Genomic DNA, 25743 nt, shown 5'->3' on the forward strand with positions numbered 1-25743 from the left:
AATGAAAAGATCTAGCCTCTTTAATCGTATTGTCTTTCACAAAATTTTGAAAGAACTCCGAATCATGTAATTAAAGAAACAGATCGGAGAGGGACTTGATTAGTGTCCATTAGAATGCCGATATTTCGTTGAACAAGTATCCCTTCAAAAGTGACAAATATGTTGTAAAGGAGAAACCATAGCATATACTGATCACCTGTTGCACGGTGTAGCATCTTTTGTATTTTTGTTCTTTAGTGGTAAAAATCAATAAATTTGTAAGAATTACCATTCTTGCAAATAAATGTTTTGTGAAAAGTTTCCTTTTTGGCGATTTTTCAATTTAAAGTAGGGTAAGGTAGTATATAATGTTGAAAAGTCAAAAGTTTTAAAGCAGTTAACTTTAGTGCGAAGAAACGAGAGTAAAGATTATCTATAAGATCTTTAGAATTTTTGAGAATCCACATAATATTATGATTAATACCACTTCGCGAGTAAACAGTTTCACATTGTTTTAGTTGTCCCTATTTCACTAATTTAGAATGTCTTCATTCCTATATCGAAAAATAATGTGAAATGCAATACTTAGCAAACTAGTACGAATGAGTACTGTAAATGCATACGTTCCAAATGCTCATTGGTTGAATTGGTGGTCTGTAACCTAAAGAGTAACTTTTTGTCTTAGAAAAAAATAAATAACTGTACAGGTATCTTCCTACACACATACTGAATGCATTTGCAAAGTTTCAGTGAAATGTGACAAGCACTTTTTTAAATATTTGATTTTTAAATATAGGGTAACCAAGTTGTGCGAGCAAAAAAGTGACAATATTCTACCATACTTAAATGCATTAAATATTTGCAAAGAACTTTTTCTGACTTTTCAAATAAAAAATATCAATCACAACTTGTTTTTTAACAATATTAATGAAGAAATAGTTTTAAAAGTAATCATTTTCTGAGAAATTGGTCTATTTTTAAAAATTTATTTCTGACATGCCTCCCCCTTTTTCTTGATCACATGTCAAAAATCCTAAATCTTTAAATTTTCACAAAAGGTGATATATTTGGCTTTAAATTTGTAAATACAGTGTTTTCACATTTAAACATGACCAGTAAAGGGCACCTAAAGCAAAAAAAGTACTCAATAATGGATTTTCCATGTTGCCATAGGGGAATGCTGATATGGACTTAACCGCAGTAATGAAAGTGAGTTTTTCCTCATTTCTAACCTAATTTTTGCTCAAATCTACACAAAACTTGATTTCAAGTGCTTATTACCACCATATTTAGGTAAATATAGCCCTCAAAGTTTAATATTTGATATTTTTACTAAATTTTCTACACTTTTTACAAGATAGGACATAAAAATCAGCCAAAAAGACCAATTTTCCATAATTTGGACCTATAACTTAAAAAAATGCATATTTTGAAGGATTTTTGTAGTGTATTCCTCTCATGGCAAAGTTAAAAAGATCTTCAAGTAGTTTACAGCTATTTCAAGAAACTTTTCATTTTGCCATGGCTTGAATTAAGGCTAAAAACCACTAATTCCACTTTCCATAGGCTTCTATGCTAATTTCACAATATTCAATGGCTTCTCTGGACTTTACCTTAACTTTAACCTGCAGAGGACTATATATCAGCATGATTCTACATATGTCAGCTCACAATCCTCAGAATGGCATGTGGGGTTAGCAGACTTGCAGTGCAGTACTGGTCACCGGAAGTGAAGGGTCTATAAATAGCATGGGAAATCCCAGTGTTTTCACAAGATAGGGGTATATTTAAAAATCATTATGGAGATTAGGCTTCACATCACAAGAAGCAAAATGCACCTATAAAATGTACAGAAATGTTTTTCCTTTCAGAAACTGTTTCAATTTTTTAAATAAGATGAGAACTTTTTTCACAGCACTATGAGGAACAGGGGTAATTTCTGCGTAGGACTATTTTTGCGTACGTTCCGAATGCTCATTGGTTGAATTGGTGGTCTGTAACCTTTACGATATTGCATTAAAAACTATGAACTGCTATCTTTGTCCCTTATTACTATGTGGTTGACAGAACAGCTATCGCATCAGTTACACACATCCGACATATTTATCTTGGGACATAGACCAAATTAAATTTTTTTTTAAAATCAAGATAAAGCATAATATCATGAAAATCACAATAGCAAGTATACGCAAATTAGACACGTCAACACAAATGATCACAAAATATACAGGAAGTACGAACCAGGCAGGCATTTTTGTATTTTATCACTGCTTTTCTAGAGACAATCACGGTTTTGTTCGTTTTCATGTTTTGAGGTACAGTTTTTGCTTTGTTTTTGTTTTTGTTTGTTTGTTTGTTTTTTTAGTTTTTCGTTGTTTTTTTTTTTTTTTTTGTTTTTTTTGTTTTTATTCTTTTTTTTTTAATTAGCGGGAGTAAAACCTTGAACTTACTAAGGGTGCCATAAATATTAACAAAGGACATGTAAGTATATTAATGATATGATCCAAATGCTACGAAAACGTGTTAATTGTTTCTAATGACGGGACTAATAACAGCCAATTAAGCTACACCAACAAAACTATCATGGTGATCGAGATGAATTAATCGGATGCAGTTGGTTCTCTTGGCACATTGTGAACTGTAAATCGGTCTTCGGTCAGAGCAATTAACCTATAGATTTTCTTTACGGGAGCAAGAGATATTTTATTTACCTGAACTCGCAGAATTGAAACTTGTCTCGGTAAGGTAAGCGTCCTCAGGTTCCTAAAAAAGACAAATGAAACAAATATGATCTCCTGTTAAAGAAGCACGGACACCATATAGGTTTACAAGATGTTACACAATGATACACCGTAACGATGCACGAGTTCATGATGACGGCCATAAATCTTCTGCAGTAAAAGTAAGCGTTTGAAGGAATAGCAGTGACTGGTTTCGATACGTGTCTGGGCTTTTCAAAAATACTCATTGAGTGTACTCAAAGAACATGGCATAATGAATTGAAGAGGAAAAAATCGTGTGACTGCCTTTGTGGTGAGTTAGAATCGGTCATTTACACAGCCAAATGCGATATTGTAAAAAATGTTAAAAGCACATGATTATTATATGATACTCATTCGACAATCATATATCAACTGATACATTATTATCATATCATACTCGTTTCATACTATACTCATATGAAGCAAACCATATGATTCTCGTATTGCGGCGCTTTTGGCTGCGTACAACATGTGATTTAAGAAAAAAAAACGAAACATAACACTAAAACGCTATTGTAACTTACTTCCGGTCAAATATATGGAATGAGTAGATGCACGATATTACATGGCAGTCATTACCGAAACACTTAAATATCATTTTACTGTTGTTTTGTTTTCTTTGTATTCATATGTCTCAGATATATGATTGATATGTTTTTCATATAACGACAGAGAACTGTGTTTCAGTTGACAAATGAAAGACAGAAAACATAGGGAACTTTACATGAATTCACTTGATTTTAGTATATTTTTCATGATATAATGCACTTATCATGTGTATTGAGCCTTCACGTGAATTCCATGTGACTTCTTACGTGAGTATCATATGGAATGGATTTCATTTAAAGTTGCATTAGTTTCATATTAAAATCATGTATGTAACATTTCATGAATTACACGTGAATATTAGTTTCAATATACTCTCAGCACAGACAGCTACAGATTAAAACGACCCACAGATAGTCAAGGATATAAGACTTAGTGACATGTTGACGTTAAAGTACATTTTAGAAGGCAATTTAGAGATGAATGATAATAGTGTATGACTATAGCTACGCAATGAATAATAAATAGCTTTGGAACTGTAGAAGAAAAGAATATTGCTAATTGTTCCATTTCTATGTAATCTGTTATTGTGGTTTGTGCTATTGATCATTTCCCTATACTGTTATTATAAAGCTAATAATGAAACCTCCGGCAGTTATCTTGTAGAAATATGGCTTCTATACACAAAGGAACAAGAAAAACAAAGTAAAACAAGCTGGCACTTTCGGGGACGAAATTCTTCCAAAATTCCAAATATCACCATCAGGTGTGCTAGGTAAAGAATTAGGGCGATATTGTAATTATTTGGCTTAAATCTAGGTATATATTTACAGTAAAACAGCCTTATTATCTTTACTGCTTTTACTCTTCAAGTTTTACGACATAATCTGAAAATAATATATACATATTTTTTTTCTAGTAAGTAATTACGTATTACAGTGGTTTTCTCTTCAAACATATCAATCGAGAAAAAACAAAAAACAAAACAAAACAAAAACAAAGATCTTTCTATCAAATCAATACTTGACTGAAATTCTCAAAGTTTATTGAATTCATTGTGTCAACACTATATTCTCAAAGCCATTCATTGAAACACAAAATTTAATTTCTAGCAGACAGTTTATACCGATAACAGAGTAATAACTGAACAAGCAGTGTAAAGAGAGAACTAATCGCGAGAAGGGTGTATTTAGAGGCAAATAGATATTGATCACAGATCTTCGATGAAGTAATGGTATAAATGACAGTACGACGTAAGGAAACATTAGATACATTTTAATAACAAGACACAAGTAAACATCCTAGAAAAAAAATCGTTCTGTAAATTAATGCAATATTCGAGTACGGTTGTTAAGAGAAAATATTGTGATTGGATGATGCCAATTTGAAACATGATACAACTGCAGACATTTCTCAATCAAATGTTCGCTTGTTCGAGATTTGGGATGTATATAGGTGATGCGCTAATTGTACACCGGTTTGTCATTTGCAGCAAGTAACGATTTTTTATGGATTAAGATAGTAATAATGAGGCTTTATCGTTAAGTTTTGTCTAAGAATTTAATGTTGCTTACAGGACGCAATTATTCGCAAAAATCTACAAAACTTAAAGCATTCCATAGAACGGCGAGCAAATAATTTGCCATAATTTTCGTTGGAAGAGGTTCAAGATTTAAAGACCGAAAGGCATGGTAAGTTATACATTATTGCACCTCTCATGTAAAATGTCGTATTGTGTTCTTATGATGTAAACATGCAGTCTTTCTAATTTAAGTCGATTTTCATTAGGGAGATACATGCCTGACTATATATATATGTACCAGGATAGTAACTGTTATATAAAGACCTCTTTACTGAATTTAATTAATGTCTTGAGTTTTTTTTTATCGATGGTATATCACTCCTAGTAATTGCGTTATAAAGAATACTACTAGCCACAATCTTACAAGTAGTGTCCTCTTGTTTGTAACAATGTCAAAATATCCCATTTGTTCCAAATTGTACCTTTATTGATTAGTATGCATGGTGTTGTCTTTTCGATATTGAATTTGATTATAGAGGTAGGGGCGTTGCTTCGGTGCAAATCGACATCAATTCCATGTAAAAATCCTTTCATCTATTTTATAAGACTAGAAAATGGACTCCGTTGGTTGCTGTAAAGATTATTATTAACTTATATTTGTCAGTTCCTCCAGTCTGATTACTAGGATTATGACTATTGGAAACAAGGGATGTGACCGTTAACCCAGATTTGACGCTGTCAAATTAAAAATATTTCCTTGACATTGTGATCGAATGTTTGTGTTATTTCTAGTGTGTGTTTTAACATTGATAACATATGCGAATATTTTAGAATCACAACAGAAGTTCTCAATCCTCAAATTGAATAATCTTTTTAATGGATTGAGATTTTTTGTGTAACAACCTCCAAAGAGAACATCGCAGGGAATATGGTTTACAGGATCCAAGTAGCCAATGGCAATAAAAGACTTCTGTTGTGGTATTTATGTTTTACGCAAAACGTCCAATGTCGTGAATTAAAAAAAAGGATTCAGTTTGGCCTCGGGCTTCTTATCCATTAACCAATATAAACCTACTTTCACTAATTCTTCTTCCGGTTCGTCTGGAACGAAACACTTGGTTCAAACCATTAATGGAACAAGAAATCGGTAGTTCGACTAGAAATAAATACCCAGACTGAAAGTGTTTGGTTTATCTTGTGTCTAAATCAGCCAGGAATACGGGTTTCTAATGTACTCTGTGTTTTTATTTGTTGTTGTTGTTTGTTTGTTTGTTTATTTATTTATTTATTTTTTTGTTTTTATCTTTATACGGCCGCAAACAAATTGCGATCTTATAAAGGTATGGCGCTGTTAACTAGAGGAAAACTTATTTGTATTGACTTTGGAGTTATGTTCCTAACCATTATGGAATCAGGGACCGAAAGGCACAAAACAACAAGCATTTCACAGAATTTAACTATATTACTTTACAACTCAAATAAAAGCATATGGATTTTTTATTACATTGTTCCACAATAATATATACTACAAAATGATGGCTTATAAAGTTACCGAAGTGATAAACTCAAGATTTGGAGGTGGACGTCCATATAAAACGGCAATGTCAGGGTAAAAACCGGAAAGTTGGAAACAATGACAATGATCCTGACGTAGTACAGATATTTCCAATGAAAACGGTATATTCAACTATATTTTTAACGCGCGAAACCACCGCTTATGTTACGATTAACTCGAGAGTAACTATTTATGGTCTATTACAATTAATATAAACAGGCAGCATAGAATTTCCACGGGATAGTTGGTAAAATCGGTATTTAATACAATACAGAAGATGTAAGTAATAAAAAAGTGGAAATAGTCACATTTAAAAAGTCAAAAAGAACGAAATCGATCCGGCTTGGATTGGTTTGTCGGCTAAGACTGGAACCGTTTAGGAATGAGGGGTACGGCCTGATATTCAGACAACGAATTGACTATTGGTAAATGGATTTTTTTTTAAATTTAGAAATTGTACTCCAATATCACTCAACGAAGTATGGGATAAATTGGGGTGTGATTTGAACCAAATAGGAATTAGGGGTCAAAAGGGGTCAGAGACAAGAATTTTCCTGATGTTTGGTTGATAACTTTAGGAAAAGGGAACGGATCTCATTGAAATTTTATCATAAGGTGTCACATCCCCAAAGGATTGTTGGGATAGATATTTAAGGATATGGTTATTACTGGAACCATTCCCTAATTAGGAGCATAAAGGTGACCACTTCGATCCCGGTTTTGAAATTCAAGCTGTATCAAGCTTGAGTGGTGTATCCGTATTTGCACCAACTACTCAGGGATCGACCTCTTGTAGTTCAACCGGATCCCTGCGAACCATTTTATTGTCTTTGTATTATTACTTCGTCTTTGTAACTTGATTTTGAATATATCTGTTAAAATGTAATTATTGTTTTAATTCGACTACAGTCAGGCAACTATTGGTAGTATTTTCATTCATTTCTAAGATTTTACGAAACATATACTTGTTGAACAATTATAGTACGTCAAGATTTTGAAAAGCAGTTACGGGTTGCAGGGAAGCTTGAGTTACAGGTCATAAGACAGGTTATTATGTTGATATTCAGCATGATATGAATTCCCTAAGTAGATAACGCTGTAATCCTGCAATTATCAGTTTCTTATTCATATGCATGGTTAAGTAGATGATATCTAAAAAGTGATCGACCTCGTTTTTATAGCTGAAAGTACTGCCCTTAAAACAATTATGATATTTTAAACGATAGAAGAAAAACACTAAAATTTCTGGAGAGGCAAGCGGTAGAAATCGAATGATTACAATATGTTTACAAAAAATTGCTTTCGAAACTTTTCATTAGCAAATTTAGATTTCATATCGCAGAATAAAAGAGACAAAACTAGAAGATAAACAGCTACAAAAAATTGTGGTATGGATATAAATTTTTTTGATATCGACTTAACACTACTTACTGTCAACATTCTCTTACCGGTATCTGAAAAAAATGATTTGGCAGGATAACTTTGAACATTTTCAGCCCAAGTTAAATACACCGACATAGGGTGTGTCAAACTTTTTTACGCAAGCCAGCGGGATAGAAGTGAACCACGTGGGGGATAGGTCTCATAAAACAGGGACGAATGCATTTGTTTCCGATTATTCGAGTTCATGTTGAATTTAGCCAAGTATAATCGTTTATCCGTCACGAAACGAATGGTGATCGATAGATTAGCTATGTTTATCGAACTTTTATCAATCCAATTCGATAGAGTTTGATTAATAATTTTGATGTATAAAAAGTAATAGATTTCTATTGAACCACAGTTTAATGCATTTTAGTCGGGAATAATTCAAGATGTCTGACCATTGTAGGTGCAATCAACATGATTAATTTATTTCAATGATTTCTAGGCTAATTATTAATCTTACCACAGGAATTATTGGAGTTTAAACGATAAATGTTGGATTCGGAGTTAGTCAAAAAGAACGAAATCGATCCGGCTTGGATTGGTTTGTCGGCTAAGACTGGAACCGTTTAGGAATGAGGGGTACGGCCTGATATTCAGACAACGAACTGACTATTGGTAAATGGATTTTTTTTAAATTTAGAAATTGTACTCCATTATCACTCAACGAAGTATGGGATAAATTGGGGTGTGATTTGAACCAAATAGGAATTAGGGGTCAAAAGGGGTCAGAGACAAGAATTTTCCTGATGTTTGGTTGATAACTTTAGGAAAAGGGAACGAATGGTGATCGATAGATTAGCTATGTTTATCGAACTTTTATCAATCCAATTAGATAGAGTTTGATTAATAATTTTGATGTATAAAAAGTAATAGATTTCTATTGAACCACAGTTTAATGCATTTTAGTCGGGAATAATTCAAGATGTCTGACCATTGTAGATGCAATCAACATGATTAATTCATTTCAATGATTTCTAGGCTAATTATTAATCTTACCACAGGAATTATTGGAGTTTAAACGATAAATGTTGGATTCGGAGTTAACAATTAAAATTGTGATCGGAAAGTGATCAATGATGAGTTTGATCGTTTAAATATGTCGGAGAATAAGGTGTCTAATTTACATTAAATGATTCTGTAAGGATACTGTCAATTCGTTATACGCTGTTTCCGTCAACGATTTTTTCCCCTCACAGTGTTTTCCTACGTCTTCAAAATTACACTGTTTCATATAATTGATTAGGAATCCGAGTCAATAATTTGCAATCAAGCAGACTTATGAATACATTGTGTTATTTTCTTCATAAAATATCATGCATTAAAGATTGCAAGGAATCCCCGGTAATAACGACACAAAACGACAAATATGCACAGTGCACACACCGTAAAATCAAAAATACATTCCATGTCGATGGAAATAATTTTGAAACAACATCGCCAAAATATTTTTTTTTAAATAAAGGTGCAACCAACCCAAATGAATGACGGTCGGAATACAAGATGACTAGTACCGCCATATGTTGATTTACAAAAATATCTTCATGCTAAGGAAAGCTTAAAGTGATTTACTTGGCTATACGACTGAAATCATACTAAAATAAACGGAGAAGAGAAAAGAATTTGTTCTATCAATGATGCATGTTACTGTAGATTATTTTTTTAACAAGAGATTTGAAGTTCAGTAGACCGATAATGACACAAGGGCCCTCTGTGGTAGGATCTACCCATGAAAAGATATCAATTACTGACGGAGTGGTTATCTCGATTATCTCACCGTTTAAAACGACGGAAATTCAAATTGACTGGTTTATTTAAGTCTAACGTAATCATAGAGTACATATCGGCTCGTGTATCAAAACGAGACGACGGCTAAATCAAGTACGAGAGATCTACTCGAGGGCTGATGTGAGTCGAGGATTGATGCATGGAACAATGTAGAACAATGCAATGTCATAATCTCGTTATCACATATTTAAATAATTACAAAAAGAACCTAGATGGTGACTATTTAAAGTCATATTTGTATGTTCATTCTTCATTTATAAACAAAATCTTATTTATAAATAGAACGTTACTTCCCTTACCGATGACGTTACCATTGACGATGGGCTGATATCGATGATATTGTCATTGACAATGGACCAAAATTCAAGCTATCAGCCTGTGGTTTGCAACTTTAAAACCGTCCATATCATTCTCCGACATTTACAGATTATTACATAACATTTTTTGCATCATTCCCATAATCAGCCCAAGAGTCTTTAGGTTCAAGGGATGATATTGACCGTTGGCTGATTATGGATCTGATATGAAAATTGACCTTTTTGAATGCCGTTGTAATAATTTTAATTATGTGTTCAGTGATGCTCTTATATAGGAATGTTCCACTATGTATCACAGTTTTACAGTTAAACAAACAAATAATTGATTATTTGGAATAAGAAACTTATTTTCATAAAAGTTATCTCTAGTGTACAGATTATACGCATTTTTTCATACATATATCATAATACCCGGTTACTAGGACTGACTTCTGTGATTGTTAACCATGTGATTTGCAGATAGCTAGATCGCCATGCATGTTTCTTCTGAAGTTACTCAGGTATATGTTTACAGAACTGAGCATATTGTAGCAATTAATATCATAAAGATACATATCACCAGTAACCAGAGTAAACATTTTGTAAATTACTTTTTAAGTCATTCCCCCCTTTTCTATCATTTTGCAAAAAAAAAAGCAGTCTTAAATATTTCAGAATATTGTATACAAAATCATTATGCTAAAAGACGAGTTGCTTACTTTCTGTAAGCAGATTAACAACTAGAAGTATAAAGAATGAATGACCAGAAATGTTGCCAAGCAATAAACGTGTTAGGTGCACAAGTCAGCTTATTTACAGATAATGTTCTTCCTTAATCATGTCTGATCCAATGCATTGATTCATATGTAACCACAGCCCATGCTTTACAGATATAAATCACAGATACCACAAAATCCTACTTATTTCTGAGTTTTTATATGTTTTGTCATAAGCACTCTGTATTGTACATTTGTTTTTCACTATTCTAAAGCAATGAAGAAGGCTAAAACGAAAAACAATAAACATATGGACGATATTGTGTTCCTCAAAGTTGTAAGTTACAGTTTTTCTATTGGATGTTGTTCTGTGCTTTCGGCTTTGGCTTTTAATACTCTTTCAAGAAATGTCGTTTATTCTTATTTTCTATTTTTATGTATTGATCCATTTCATGCATATGCTGATCATGTATTTCACATTTTTATGACTACATATATTATACCTTTGCTGCTTTGTTGGCGGATTTCCTATCCACTTGTCGTTCATTTTAGATAATTAAATCATTGTTGTTAAAATTATATCAAAACACGAGCAATAATGCAAACTGACAATAAGACTATTTTTTTTTTTATAACTGCAGCAATTGGACCTTATATGTATGCAGCGTCATTCGATTACGTTACGTAAATTAAAAAAAAAAACTTTCTTTAAATCAGGTCTCTAATGCTGATCTAACATCTGAATCGTTTATATTTCTGTATGACAGTGCATGACAGCAATAAAGGATCAAGGACCGGTTAAAAAATGTTTGAAATGAAAGAAAATCGCCGAAGCGTGACAGTGCGCGTCCTTTTATTCTTCATTTCCTGTATCTTCCTCTAATACTCTTGGTGTCTCAATTTATATGATACTCATTTGCCTTTTCTAGGAATATATGACTGATTGATTGTTGAGGTTTAACGCGTGAGCAGCAATATTTCAGTTATATCCAAGCGATAAACATGAAATGGATGATAAAATGAATATGATATAATAATGAAATGAAAAAAAGGTTGGGACACAAGGATAAAGGGTTCGACAAATTTTGATTGCCACTGGAAATAGGGAGAGGTGGGTAATTTAGCCTTCTGTGGCGGAGCCCAATGGTTCCTACTCCGGTAGAAAACCACAGAAGTGTTCTTTAACGTGCGAGGAGCGTGGCATCTTTTCCCAAAACGTTGCACCACTATGATTTGCGGTCAGGTTTTCTGTATTATGGCCTGACGACCCCAGCATGTAGCATGCCAGGGGTACCCCATTACACCACCTAGGGCACACAACCCAGTTGCTCTGTGGGTTCTGAGCACTATTTGGTCGCCTTTTACGACAAGCTTATAGCGCTGCTGTGGGCTTTTTCTTTTGACACCCGGACCCGCACGGGGCTATAAGAATATAAAATAAATATATAATATCTCAAATCACTGCTCATCCCTCAGTTCCAAGTCTATTTAAAACTTATTTTTGATAAATTTCTCTTTTTTTCTACATGCAATCATCCAAAGAATTATAGTGCATGTGTAAAAGTGCATGTTAGATAATCAAATTATCGTGTATCAGTAAGGAATGTGTTTTCTCATGTGCGATGCTTTCAGACAAATGCATATTTTCAATGACATGTAAGTTGTTGCCACCAATAACGATAGAAATTTTATTTGCATTTAATTGTCTATATAGTACATGCAGTACTGTTCATCCGACTGAAACTTTCTCTAAACACACACTGCGAGATCTTTGTCATGATATATACAGAAATCCGGTTCATATTGTGTCATTCAAAAACAACAAGAGGCTCCCAGGAGCCTGAATCGCTCACCTGGTAATTGTTCACCTTTCAAGGGCAATAACTCTTACAAGGAGTCATCTGACAACTTTATCAGGCCTTACAATAAGGATAATTTCAGCAATTGAAAGAATTTAGCTAAATCTAACGGTTTAGGAGATATATGTGAAAAACTACTGTCTGATCCCTGTGTTCTATTTTTAGTAACGGCGGCCATGTTTTTCAACGAATCAAAAATCCCTGCAAAATTTCTATGCAGGATACCCCAAGAAACGTTCATACTAAGTTTGGTTTCAATTGGTCAACTAGTGTCAGAGGAGAAGATTTTTGAAAGAAATAACATTAAAAATGGCAAAAATCGTTGAAAAGGGGTAATAACTCCAACATTGCTTAACGGATTAAAAACAAAATTTGACCAGAGATAGATGTCATCATGCTAAACACTTTTATCTATGTCAGAATTCAGCTAAACCTAACGGTTTAAGAGATATATATGAAAAACTACTGTCTGACCCCCATGTTCTATTTTTAGTAACGGTGGCCATGTTTTTCGGCGAATCAAAAATCCCCACAGCAGTTGTATGCAGGATACCCCAAGAAACATTCATACCAAGTTTGGTTTCAATTGGTCAGGGTAGTGTCAGAGGAGAAGATTTTTGTTTAATTGTTAACGACGAGGACGGACGCCAAGTGATGGCAATAGCTCAATAGCTCACGTGGCCTTTGGCAAGGTGAGCTAAAAATTCAAAAGGGCGAAGTTAATTATTTAAGGAATGAAATAACCTAACGTGATGCACACTAAATAAGCTGCGTAGCAGGTTGTTTTCAAGTGTGCTCCACGGACATCGTGGTTATTTCGAGTAGATCAAAAACATTCATTCCTTATAGTTTAATTTTAGTACGAAAATTTAGCGAGTATCCAACCAGAAAGTGTCTTATTTCTGAATTCAATTTATATAAAGATATCTGTCAAAATTAAAGGAGTATACATCGTCATGCAATAAAAAGAAACTGGACGAAACGCATAGAAAACAAAGTCCGTCGAAAACCGGGAGCATCTATATGATAAGGATTCCTCTTTGTCTATATGGACACACCCATGTAAAACTAGCGAGCATTTCTATTAGACTTGATTGAACATGTAACATGAAATTTGCATTGCTGTGGGTAATGGGGCGAAAAATTAAATGAATTTTTAAAGCAATTGAAAATGTCTGGGATTATTGTGATTCGCTAAGCATATGACAGCGGTTGACATGTACTTAACGTAGCGACTCATGTTAGTTAATGCTACAGATGAACAGACAGATGAATTCCAGAAGTCAAGAAAGTAACAATTATGACTTACAAAATGTCAGATGTTTCTTGAATTCACAAGGCATCCACTTTTACTCAGAAAACTAGCAAGTTTTTTTTCTCATGCTTTTACGGTCCGCTTCTTATTCTTTGTCTTGAAAGTGATAATTTAATCTTAAATTACAATTTTGAAATGCCAAATGATGCTTATTCCTGTCATGCACTTACTTAAAAAACGCATTCCTCACAGATGTACAAGTGATGATTTTTTTCCAGTTACAATCTATGATATATGTAAACAGACATCTTTACGTAGTGCACATAGGCATATAGGATACTTTTATAAAGTACTGATCCGTATATTTAAACTTCGACGCTGTTAGACCTCCATCCGCTATATTTTACGTAAATATTGTCCATTCTGCAAAGATCTGTACTTATCAAAAACCACAAATTCATCTTCATATGGTCATACACTAAAAAAAACACGTGTTATTTTTTTTCTTTTTTAGTGTATGGCCATGGATAGTAAAATGTATAAAATCGTTACAATAGCATTTAAGTCTAATTTTTGACAATTTATGGACCAAACTTATGAACTTAAGTCCCTATGGTGTGAAGTACCGATGCTAATGCAACTACATACCAAATACAATTGACCTAGTAGTATTGAATTATGTTAAACTGACCCACAGGAAAATTTAATGCCAATATATAGACCCTGACTACAGGGGGAAATGCATGAAATGGATAGAGTTGTGATAAAGTGATTCTAATGCAACTGTGTGTTAAATATGATTGACCATGCCCAAGTGGTTCATATTAAACTGGACTAATCAGAAAACCTAACATTAACTGATCTTAGAGTGAAATTTGAAAATTTACAGGATTGTGATGAAATGATCAATGCAAATCGACTCATACCAAATATATGATTGACCTAGCATAAACAGCCGACGCCAAAGCTGACGCCGGAGAAGTACCACCTGAGTCTTGCTTTCCGCGACATTCATCGCAGGCGACACAAAAATGACCATGATGGTGTAGCAAAATGACGCTGTTAGACATACTCCATGTTATATACCTGTATATAATGCTGACTAGTTGCTAAAATAATCTGTTAAAATGGAAAGCTGAAATGCTCTGAAATGAAATACCACTCTCTCAATACATAACTGATTCTTAAATGACCGTATGTTTATTTTATTTCGAATGTCTATTCGGCCTTAAAGTTGAAAATTGACTACTCTTCATCTTTTACGTCTTTTACGTATCTGACAAACATGATTTCATAATTACCGTCTGTCCGCTGTAAATATCTAGATATTACTTACACTTTGAAAAAAATAGTGCTCAGTTAGTTTTAGTCTGTAAAACACACACACGCACATGCAACATTTTGTGTAGGATTTCTTCACGACTTGTGTGACATTTTACATATATTTATCTTTACAGAACTCTGACCAAGTGATTGCTTTAACAGAAGAACAGATAGCAGGTAAAACATATTATGTAATTACCAGTATCTGATGAATGCTCCAATTGACGTGTTTTTTTATCCAAGCATCTTTCATTTCACTGCCATTACCTAACGTCTTAATTATAGCATGCTAGGGAATATAGGGTACATTTGCCTGAGGCAACAACAAAAAATTCCGAAACCATCAAAAGATCCACCAGAATTTGAATTTACAGGTAAGACACTTTGAAGTCTATACATTTACATTCAATAGTATTGAACTCTCTTAAGTTGATTTTTGAATGTTCGTCTCCTGCATTTATGATTTACTAAATATAAAAAAGGACGCGACACACTCACCCAAAGTTACAGTGGGAAAAGCTCTCGGTCCCAATTGGGGTCTGTGAGAAGGTCAGAGGGTCAACACAGCAGTCCAGCCGCTAGTAGGACAGACTCTGGTCGAGATCTTTGGTCAGGTATTCAGAAGGCTGGGCTACGAAAAGAACACGATTGTTAAACCCATAGAGGTAATAAAATCCCGTCTACTGCTGCCTACCCGAGAAACTTAAACCGCTCAAAATAAAATGAGGGCGACATACGTGTCTATTTGTTACAACTATAAAAAACAAAATAAGGTTTTGCATCTCAATGTAGACATGAACTTTAAATCAAGGTTTCTACCATTATAAATGAATAGTGTTCAGTTCGGCAAATTCTTTCGTTTGACCTCTTAACGTGAGGCAATTTATATAGACCGCCCAAACTGTTCCAGCACTTTTATATACTCTACTTCTAGTACTCTATACTAATTATTGGTCTCTCAATATTCTACAGAATTTAGCGATGCACAACACATTGTGGGGGAAGACTATTACTTGTCCTAATACATGGGTTTTCCCCAATTTGCATATTTCTATTGCCTATTATATTATAGTCTCGTCTGTTCGGTAATTGGACAAAATATTCCATTTTGCTGTAAGGTTATCCAAATGACTTCATAAAACTCTAAAATATAATCGAATTTGGTTCTGGCTAAACCTAGAATAGATCTCATGACGCTTTACCAAATGAGACTCATGATGCATTAAATGTTACAGCAGTTCTTGTAACAATTTTCCTCCTATCAAAAGCTTTGTCTTGTAACATCAGTCTGGAACAATGACGACAGTGTTTAGAACCCAGAGTTTAAAATGAAAGAATTCCAAATTCTGAAGATGATTGTATTGGGGTCAACATGGAACAACTTTCCGATGCCCAAATAACAATGATTACAAAATGTACCTGACTTTTGCAAAATTTGTACATTTCTAGAATTCAAAGAAGCCTTTTCATTATTTGACAAAGATGGAGACGGCACGATTACAACCAGTGAACTGGGAACAGTCATGAGATCTCTGGGACAGAACCCAACGGAAGCGGAACTTCAGGATATGATTAATGAAGTAGACGCTGACGGTGAGTTTCGATTGGATACAATAATGCACGCTTATTTCTGGGTTTGTTTAAAAACAAAGCTTTATTTCATTATGATTCGGCTGATGACTTGAAGGAAACCATTGTCCTTGTTCATACATACAGTAACTTTACATCAAAAACCCAAACAAGACCATGGAACAGTACGAAATAATCAACAAAGCCATGAAAAAAATTAAACGAATTAGACTAGTATGCTTAATTCCTTGTTTAAAAAGAACATTTTGCAGTCAAACTTTTAGTGTAATGTTTCTTTCTTTAGAAATATGTAGTAACTTCAGTTATTCTTTCAAATACACACATTATCTTGTAGAAAAAAAGACGACAAAGTCGAACTGACAGATCGTTATTATCAATTTTGTCAATAGATACAATCTGGCAAGTGATACCTGACAAATGTCATTTCTTGTGCCAGGTAATCAAACAACAAGAATCGAGTACCATGCCAAATTGCTTTGACGTTCCTTCAAGTTTAATGCTTAAGTGAGGTCTAATATTGCAAGTACATTGAAGTATGCTTATGATAGGCATGGCCTGAGGTGTTTTCGTATACATACGCCCTTTTGTCGTTAAGTTTATTCTTTTGTTAATTATAGTGTTTCTCTTTTTTAAATCAATCCTATGTTTTATTCAGTTTTTTTGTGAACTTAAACAAAAGAAAGGGTTTGTCTTTAGATATCTGAATAAGGTTTTATAAGGGTATGGCGTTATCGTCATCTGTAGAACACTTGCTTTTCGTGCAATAACTTGAATATAGTTGGTTGATCATTATAAAACTTTATAACAAGGTTCATAATACAAAAAGAAGAATGGATTGTATTTGTTTTAGGGGTTGTGGCTTCAACCGTTAGGGGTCAAGCATTTGATGGAATTTAACTATATAATACCAGTAAAAAGCAAATGAATGTCAATGATTTTGTTCCACGATATTCTATACCACAATGGTCAGACTTGGATTGATTTTGGGGGTTAAGACTTAGACATTTTAGACATAAGGGTCCAAATAAGGGGAACAGAACGATATATTTTTCCTGATCTCCAGACAAAAGGAAGACTTGAATTGATTTTGCGGGTTGTGACTCGAGCCAATTGAGAAGTACAAGGGAATGGATTGCTTTGAAATTTGATCACAAATTCCACAAAGTATGTTGGGGTTGATTTAGTTTCGACTGCAACCGTTATGAAAAATTAAGGGTCTAGAACGTGGCCACTTCGATTCTGGTTAAATTTTTATCCAGTGTCAAATGTAATTGCAATCAAAATTCAAGGCTGCATCAAGTATGAATGGCGTGTCCATACTTGCCTCAACTTTTCATGGTTCAGCCTCTGCTGTCGTATCAAGATATGCCATGCGAAGAATATTATTTAATAAGCGAGTTAGACGTAAACAACACAGCGGACAATATTTAACCTTTGACCTCTTTGTTATAAGCTGTGGCGTATTATGGACCAATGCAGATAAACTGTTGTGGTAACCTCGGTAAGTCGAAGAGAATTTTTAGCTCTAGCGGTTTTTGGCTGTAGCAAACTTAGGCTGCATTTGGACTGGAATGGAGTGGTGCATGGATGTACCCCATTTTATTGACCGCTGTGTTGTTTTTAGTTTTTTTTAAGTATCATGTTATTTTTTTACGTTTGTAAACGATACAGATTCATTTCAGTCTTCGAATTTTTATATTTTTATGATGGAAGTTGCATTCTTAATTTTTAAATAATGATATTTCCAGATACACGTTCTATAGATTACATAAGGGTTGTTTCAGTATCTATACTCAAAATTCAACCTCATAAAATACCATAAAAAAGAAACTAATAACACAACTCTTTAAAAGATACATGTATTATTTCGACTGAACTTAGAAAATTGCTCAAAGTTTGTTGTAGGCATTGCGATTTGTGTCTCGTCGGTTTTACAGTACTGTTCGCATTTCGTTAGCTATGACTCTTAACATAACATTTGGCTATGGGCAACAGAGTACATGGGGTAAAGAGAGTAGATTTAGTTCCTTACTTTCATTTCCTCAATTATTGTTTTTGAATTGTAGTGCGGAGACGATTATGACTTGGTGTGTTCGGCCAGCCTTGTACCAGTCTCTTGTGATTGGCCATTATACCACCCTCGCTTTGCGGGTTGGTATAGTTATCTCGATAGTGACCATGGTGTCCCTTCTTCTGTTCATCCGTCCACACGCTTACGTTACAATTTTCTCTACAACCACACATCACAGCTACTATATTTTTGACAGAAACTGTATGGCAGTTCAGACTAAAACGACACCAACTTCCTGTTATGATGGAGACCGGGGTATCCTCACAGTTTATACTTTTTATTGCATGCACTTCTACTCTTTCAGTTAAATAAGTCACAGCAGTAAATGGTTTTGAATACATGTACACAGAACAAACCACTGTCTTCAGGACAATGTATTTTTAAACTGGTCAAGTTAATACCGGAAACATTTGATATCTTCAGGTAATGGAACTATAGACTTCGAAGAATTTTTATTAATGATGGCGCGAAAAATGAAAGACACTGATAGTGAAGAGGAACTCCGAGAAGCATTCAGGGTTTTCGATAAAGATGGAAATGGATTTATAAGTGCGGCAGAATTAAGACATGTAATGACGAATTTAGGTGAAAAACTCACGGACGAAGAGGTCGATGAAATGATTAAAGAAGCAGATTTAGATGGTGATGGATTAGTCAACTATGAAGGTACATATGTACATATACATATACATATACACATGTTACTAACCAGATTAACAAAGAAAGCTACTTAAATTTTTCTTTGCTCCACGCTTAGCTTAGATAATTTTAGAGTGGATTGCCAAAACTAAACTGCATGGAATGCTGAAGCGTGCTTAGCGTTAAATCAACCAATTAAATGATATGAAGCTAATTCAGTTTGCCTTTCAACTGTAATACTTTTTGCGTTTGAAACATTCTATTAACAACTGATCAAAATTGCAGTAAAATTCTTATTATCTCTCATGCAAGTGTTTTCTTTCTGATTATATTGAGGTTACGACCTCTTAGTAAGAACAAACTTGGCTAACAAATCGACTTCCCTCTTGCACTTGATATGATTATTTGATATGAAAGCAAAGAAAAAGATTCCGATGGCTTGAGGAGGCCAGTTGTATTCAAAAATACCTTTCAGTTCACTGCAAGACACTTTCCTCGAAGGTCACATTGCACTGTTTAGTTCAGATTATATAATAAACGCATGCTATCGGTTTATTTGAAGTCTCTTTTACAAGATTATTCTGGTCCGTGCCGTTTTAAAATATGAATCATTTGCAAGCACTTTATTTTGCCGCAGACCCATATACCTCCATTTTTTACTTGGCTAAACTGTATATTAGCTCTATCAAGATTTGTACAAGGCATGAACACTTCTCACTGAAAACTTCTTCTGTAGTACTGTACTAATCTGCATAAAAAGACAGGATGTAACCCCTCCAAGTTTGGCACAAGTATGTATGACAGAGGTCAATATCTTAATCAGAGAGTACATTTGCTATTTCCAAGCATTGCACCTCTGCCATACTCAGTACTCAACCCCACCTCTATATGCAAATTAGTACAATTCAACGTCAACAACTTCGCGGATTTGTAAGGAGTCGTGCTGAGTGATGAGTAAATAATCTGGAAGCGATAATAGGTCTGCGAAGGAGATTGGACAGAGGTGTAAATGTTTTAAAATTTCGAATATACCACTGCGAGTGGGATTGTTATAAGTACTAGATGTTTGGACCTTCAAAGGGAATGCACACAAGCTCCCCATAAAAACTAATCCAAGCTCTCAATGTGAGCCCAACAACTATTGTGAAAACTATAGCACTTGAAGCCAAACTCACCCCAAATCGAGAAGTAGACGGTAACAGCTTCATGAAAATGTATGTAAATATTTGATTGTTGTCAGAAGAAGTTACAATTTAGAACGTTCAATTGCACAAAAAACGACTTTTTTTAACTTTTGAGCTCCTTTTATTAATACGAGTGAACACGTACAATCAGTACATTGTTAAGCGTAAATTCTAATTGTTTATTTCAAGGGTGGGCTGAAATTTTCCAGTTTACTTTCAGATTTTATGGAATTTGCCAGAACGATTCTTTTTCGAAAAAGATGAAGATTCTCTCCTACCAACATGTGTCCTCGCCATTCCAAATCCCTGTGTACGCCTTGTGACGTCACTTCCTGGTGCCTGTGACTAACAAACGAAGAAGTGCACGATACGCCTGCTTTGTGCATGTTTAACTAACAAGAGGCTCGAGCTGTCACTATGATTCCAAGTCATGTATTAATTATTGTATTTTTGTATCGTTTTATTCCAAGAGTAAAGTGCTGGAGCTATAAAACTGAAAGTTAGATGCTCACTAACAAGATTTTTTTACTATTTTCACGTTGAAATAAAATAAGAGAAAGGTTTTATTTGTTATAATAACCCTTATATATTATATATTGGGGACCTAATGATAATAAAGGGCCCGGTTGTTCAAAATTTGTATCCACCGGACACAAGTTATCCACTGGATAAGTCTAGTCAAGTCTTTGTTTAATTAAAGGATACAATTTTGAACAACTGGGTCCAGGTAATACCGTTTTTCCAGTTTGTTGTTCTACAATTCACATTTATACAGCCGGTATCAATTCATTTTGACGATGTTTCGTAATACTAGTAGCATGATTTTTTCTTAGTATATCAGTTGACATTTTCAGTTTATTCATAAACTCCTTATACTCCTAATTTCTTTTTATCGCTTTCTGGGTCGTTGTGCTACATATACCTCCTCATCAGCCCTACAATAAAACTAATTAGAAACAGTTAAATTAACGTCCTTCATGTGTATCCATTGGTAATAAAGAAAGACGAGTTTACGGGAATGGGTAGAGTTTCTTGAACAAAATAAGCCAAATGCCACATGGAAGAAAGATGGGACATTTTAAGGAAATGGAAGTTGAACCACGTGGTACTCGTCCCAACAACAAAAACATTGGTCAAGATTAAAGTCTCCATTTCCAAAAACCTATAAGTGGAAAAATATGGTGTTTCTATCTCCACAATATGACTTTTTGTCTGTAATATGTCATAGTTTTCTTTTTCGGTTGACTTTATCGGGATTGCAATAAATACGGTAACCTTAGTTTTTAGAAAGAGTTCGATTGGTGGTTCTATGAAAGTAACCAAAGCTTAGTTTACTAGGTGTTTGTTCTATACTTACAGATTATTTTTGTGGGCCGGGGTGTTAATATACCTTCAGCTTGTTTTCAGTACACTTATTTTCGTTTGCTTCTTATATGTTTGTTTCTATCACCGTTTTCCGTCCCTTCTTTGTTAATTTACTTTCGGGCCTTGGAACGGTTATAACGTTTCAGTCGTAGTTACTATTGATTTTACTTGTTATCATTTGTTGCAGAAAAATGATATTTAATTACTTTTATGACCCACATTTGTTGAACTATTTATCAAACTGCATTTTACATTCAACATCAATTATGACTCTCAAATGCTCTTTTAATCACAGAGAAGCAGCGATACATTAACTGCGTTATTCCTCGTTGCCTAATGGTTACACTGATACTTATTTATGGAATATTACCAAAGATTGCATCTTAATAGGCACAAGAATAATTTTATTAATCTCTTTTTACTTTACATGGCATAATAACCTTTATTTAATTCTTAAAATGTAAGCTTCGACATTGAAAAAATTTGATCTAATTACACTGCCGCAGAGAGATCTTTTTTATGGGATGCATGTAGAAATTTTGGACAATTATTTTTCCTATCGTGATTTCTAATGTTTGATTAACTTTCATACAAGAAAAGGAAATGAGGAAGTAACAGTAATGTAAGCGTCCTCTGTTACAATTATTTTGTGAAAAAAGAAGAAGCGGGATCTTAAAAATCAAAATAGAAATCTACGAGTATTTTCCCATGGCTTCACATGCGAAGACAAACCGCTCCAAAATCCAACTTTACACCCTGCTGAGATAATAGATATATTAATGACCACATCTGTACTATCACGTTACCAAAGATAATTAGTGCCTGTAGGGGGCAGACCAGAAATTTTTGGGGGGTATTTCTTGGCATGATCAAAAGACCAAGTAGAATATGATACTCGGTTAAGCCGTAATGTAGATTGTTACAAAGAATGATTTACTTCAGACGATAAGCCACATCTACAGGTACATTTGTATGGAAAATGTGGAAGCGTCAAAGGGAAATGCGGAATTCTAGTTGTACTCTGGGTATAACTTAAATTCCGCTGTTCTCTTTTACGACCTACGATTGAAGTTGCCGGTTTGCTTCGGGGTCCAGTTACTTTTGTTCCGTGAAGACGATACTGCAATTATTACAACAGAAAAATATATACAGGCAAGCAAAACTTTGAAAAAAAATAAATGAAACTCGAGTGTTTTCTCGTTTTTGGTCATGAAATGAAGATTCAAGATAAATCTCTGGATGAAAAGTTTTCCTCGAAATCGTTTTGTGACTTCGATATCTTGAACTCACCGTTGGTACCATATGAACCTACAGATTTTAGGTTCATGCGATCATTGTTCCTAAGGTCATGTTTTGTTGTGATTACTCTGGTCACGTTGTCCAAACAGAATTATCTATTTCGGTAACAACAAATTCATTCTGTCTATTTTTCACTAACATGACGTTTGTATGATATAAAGGGGTAAATACTCATTTTCTGATCAAGTCCGTCTTAATTAAGGCTACCTCTCCTACATGCCAATCATAACATAGGATTGTTTATTGCTGGCATTCTCAATATAACGTGTTGTCTGTATAATTATTATTATTAATCGTAAGAATGCGTACCGCATTGCGACACAATATGATGTAATAGGTTATCATGTTAGGCGCATTGCGGCAAGTATTCTTGAACATTTCGAGGTGCGCGTTATTACATCGAAGCAAATATAAGCGGTTTCTAGGGTTTGTTACCTTAAAATATAGCAACGGAGGTTTGTGTACAAATTATTTATTAAAGTTCTGATCTTGTTTGCTGTTGATTCGATACCTGACACTTTGAATAATCCTTGCAATGTTTGTTTTTCTGACAATGTTACATATATCTGAGGTGTACAAATTTTCTTACTTTTTCACTAATTGTACGAAATGAATATAACCGTAAAATATCTATTGAACTAAACTTCAATCACATCTTTATTTTTGACATAATGTCATAAAAGGGTTTCCAGTCACAATGTGTCTGGGCAGGGACTTTATATTACATCTAATATACACCACCTGGTCTGTGCAAAAATTATATGAATCACTCTTAGTCTGAATTTGTACGATGAGTTTTGAAATAGGGAATTATGGATAACTGCGTATATATTGTGGAACAATGACGAGTGTGTATTTTAATTGTCACATTTTTCGCATTTTCAGAATTCGTCACGATGATGACTGCAAAATAAAGAAAGCCACCATTTACTTTTCATGTGTTCACCGTTTTCGATGAATGAAATGACCGGATGTGATTGATAGGGTGCCCGGATGGAAGTTGTTTATACATATTTTACTATTATTTAATTATAATTTATAAGACTTTTATATAATCCATGAAATTTATTCATTAAAAAATCTTAAATGTCGGGCATCTAGTTGTACACAACTTACCGATTGATCTTTATTGCAAAGAATGATTCCATGCATACACAAGCCGTTTTTACAAATCAACCTTTATTTTAAGAAAATGATATAAAATTCAGACACTGCCCATCGTTGGAATGATTCATGGTGCAGAAAAACCTACGGAAGCAACGATGTGTTTTTTATCTACTTCTGTAATCTTTTTTTTATGTATTTATATTTTTTTCTGTATTCAGATTTGTATTTTGAGAAGACCCTACATTCATCTCCCACTTAAATCAACCAAACCAAGAACAACTTAACTATTTGCAAAGTTCCAATTTACACAATGCATATAATTGAAACAACCAGTTGACAAACCAAGACTAGTTTTATTGTCTGTAACTGTATCTGAATTAGAAATAAAAGAAAATTTTAAGGGTTTTCGACATGCATGAATCACCTTCTGTCAGAGTTTTATAAAGACTGCTGCCTAAAAAAATAATTCAGCTTTAAAACCATGGAGTAGACAAAAATAATTACCAATATGGCTTAAATAAAACCGACGACTCTTATATACACACTGGATGAAAGAGTTAGTTTTGGACGTTGAACTGAAGTCTGTAGATCTACTTGTTGGACAGAAAACTTAACATTTTGCAAGTATAATTATAATGACTAGTTAGCACTTTCTTCATCATGATTCCAAGACGATGAGTCAGGAAAATTATCTACATTAACAAAACGTTTAAACTATTATGACTGAAATTAATGCCGAATCTTATCTATCACATTGAAACCTATAGAAGCGTCTGAGGGAGCATACATTACAAGATAATCCTGTATAATGGATATTTTGTCCTGTTTTCGCTCTATATCGAGAACCTCTTTCACCATGAATTTTTATTTTGACTTACTATTATAATTGAACCACCAACAATTCAATGGTTGTTCCCTTTGTGTTTTCAGCAATTATTCGCCTGGATTTGCCTTACCGACAAGCGGTTTCCAAACAAATTTTTACCATTTTGAAGTAAGTTGTACCGCCTTTTTTCGTGTTGAAATCAAACCGGTTCAAAGGGCAAATTTGTCACTTAATTGAACTTGTTTTTTTAATTATAGTATTACCTGTGTTTACAATAATTTCCCGATATTCTGATTTGGCTAGCTGCTGTAAACTAAGATCGGCATTTTCAAAAACTTTATAGAGGTTTCACACTTTAATATTACAGACGACTTCCGAATCTGGAAGAAGAGGTATCATATGCGGAACGTCAGGCGCTACACTTGTTCAGGCTACATAACAATCAAAATTATAGTTTCTGCCTGGATTAGGATGTAGACTTTGAACACAATTTTCTCTGAATTTAAAACTAGAGGGTTTAGAGAGCCTGAATCGTTCACCTGGTTCGATCAGCAACATTCTAATTTTGTAAAAGCAACTATATTTTTTTGATAAAAATTCCTAACGCTCAAACCTAATTGACAGTCATATCAATAT

General features: G+C 34.0%; 1 protein-coding gene across 7 annotated transcripts; it reads left to right on the forward strand.

The window, feature by feature from the left end:
• The first annotated feature begins 4560 nt into the window (after positions 1 to 4560).
• LOC148619479 (calmodulin-A) lies at positions 4561 to 24265 on the forward strand. Of its 7 annotated transcripts, none has more exons than XM_088579384.1 (7): positions 4641 to 4978; positions 10865 to 10926; positions 15161 to 15203; positions 16476 to 16619; positions 18070 to 18117; positions 19111 to 19353; positions 20731 to 24265. In XM_088579384.1, the coding sequence occupies exons 2-7, from the start codon at positions 10867 to 10869 to the stop codon at positions 20772 to 20774; spliced, it is 582 nt and encodes a 193-aa protein (XP_088435510.1). In that variant the 5' UTR covers positions 4641 to 4978; positions 10865 to 10866; the 3' UTR covers positions 20775 to 24265. The 7 variants fall into 7 exon arrangements, with proteins under 7 accessions (XP_088435514.1, XP_088435516.1, XP_088435510.1 ...); XM_088579385.1 differs by having other exon boundaries at positions 4675 to 4978; positions 24060 to 24265; XM_088579388.1 differs by lacking the exon at positions 10865 to 10926 and having other exon boundaries at positions 4561 to 4978.
• Positions 24266 to 25743: the final 1478 nt, after the last annotated feature.

The sequence above is a fragment of the Perna viridis genome, chromosome 4, assembly GCF_037379345.1.
Source record: "Perna viridis isolate PV_CMFRI_1.1 ecotype Kerala chromosome 4, ASM3737934v1, whole genome shotgun sequence".
Classification (NCBI taxonomy): domain Eukaryota; kingdom Metazoa; phylum Mollusca; class Bivalvia; order Mytilida; family Mytilidae; genus Perna; species Perna viridis.

Coding starts and splice junctions, on each gene's coding strand:
- LOC148619479 (XM_088579384.1), top strand. CDS start 10,867: ATGAAGAAGGCTAAAACGAAAAACAATAAACATATGGACGATATTGTG. Junction 15,204..16,475: donor AACAGAAGAACAGATAGCAG/GTAAAACATATT, acceptor GTACATTTCTAG/AATTCAAAGAAGCCTTTTCA. Junction 18,118..19,110: donor AAACTGTTGTGGTAACCTCG/GTAAGTCGAAGA, acceptor TGATATCTTCAG/GTAATGGAACTATAGACTTC.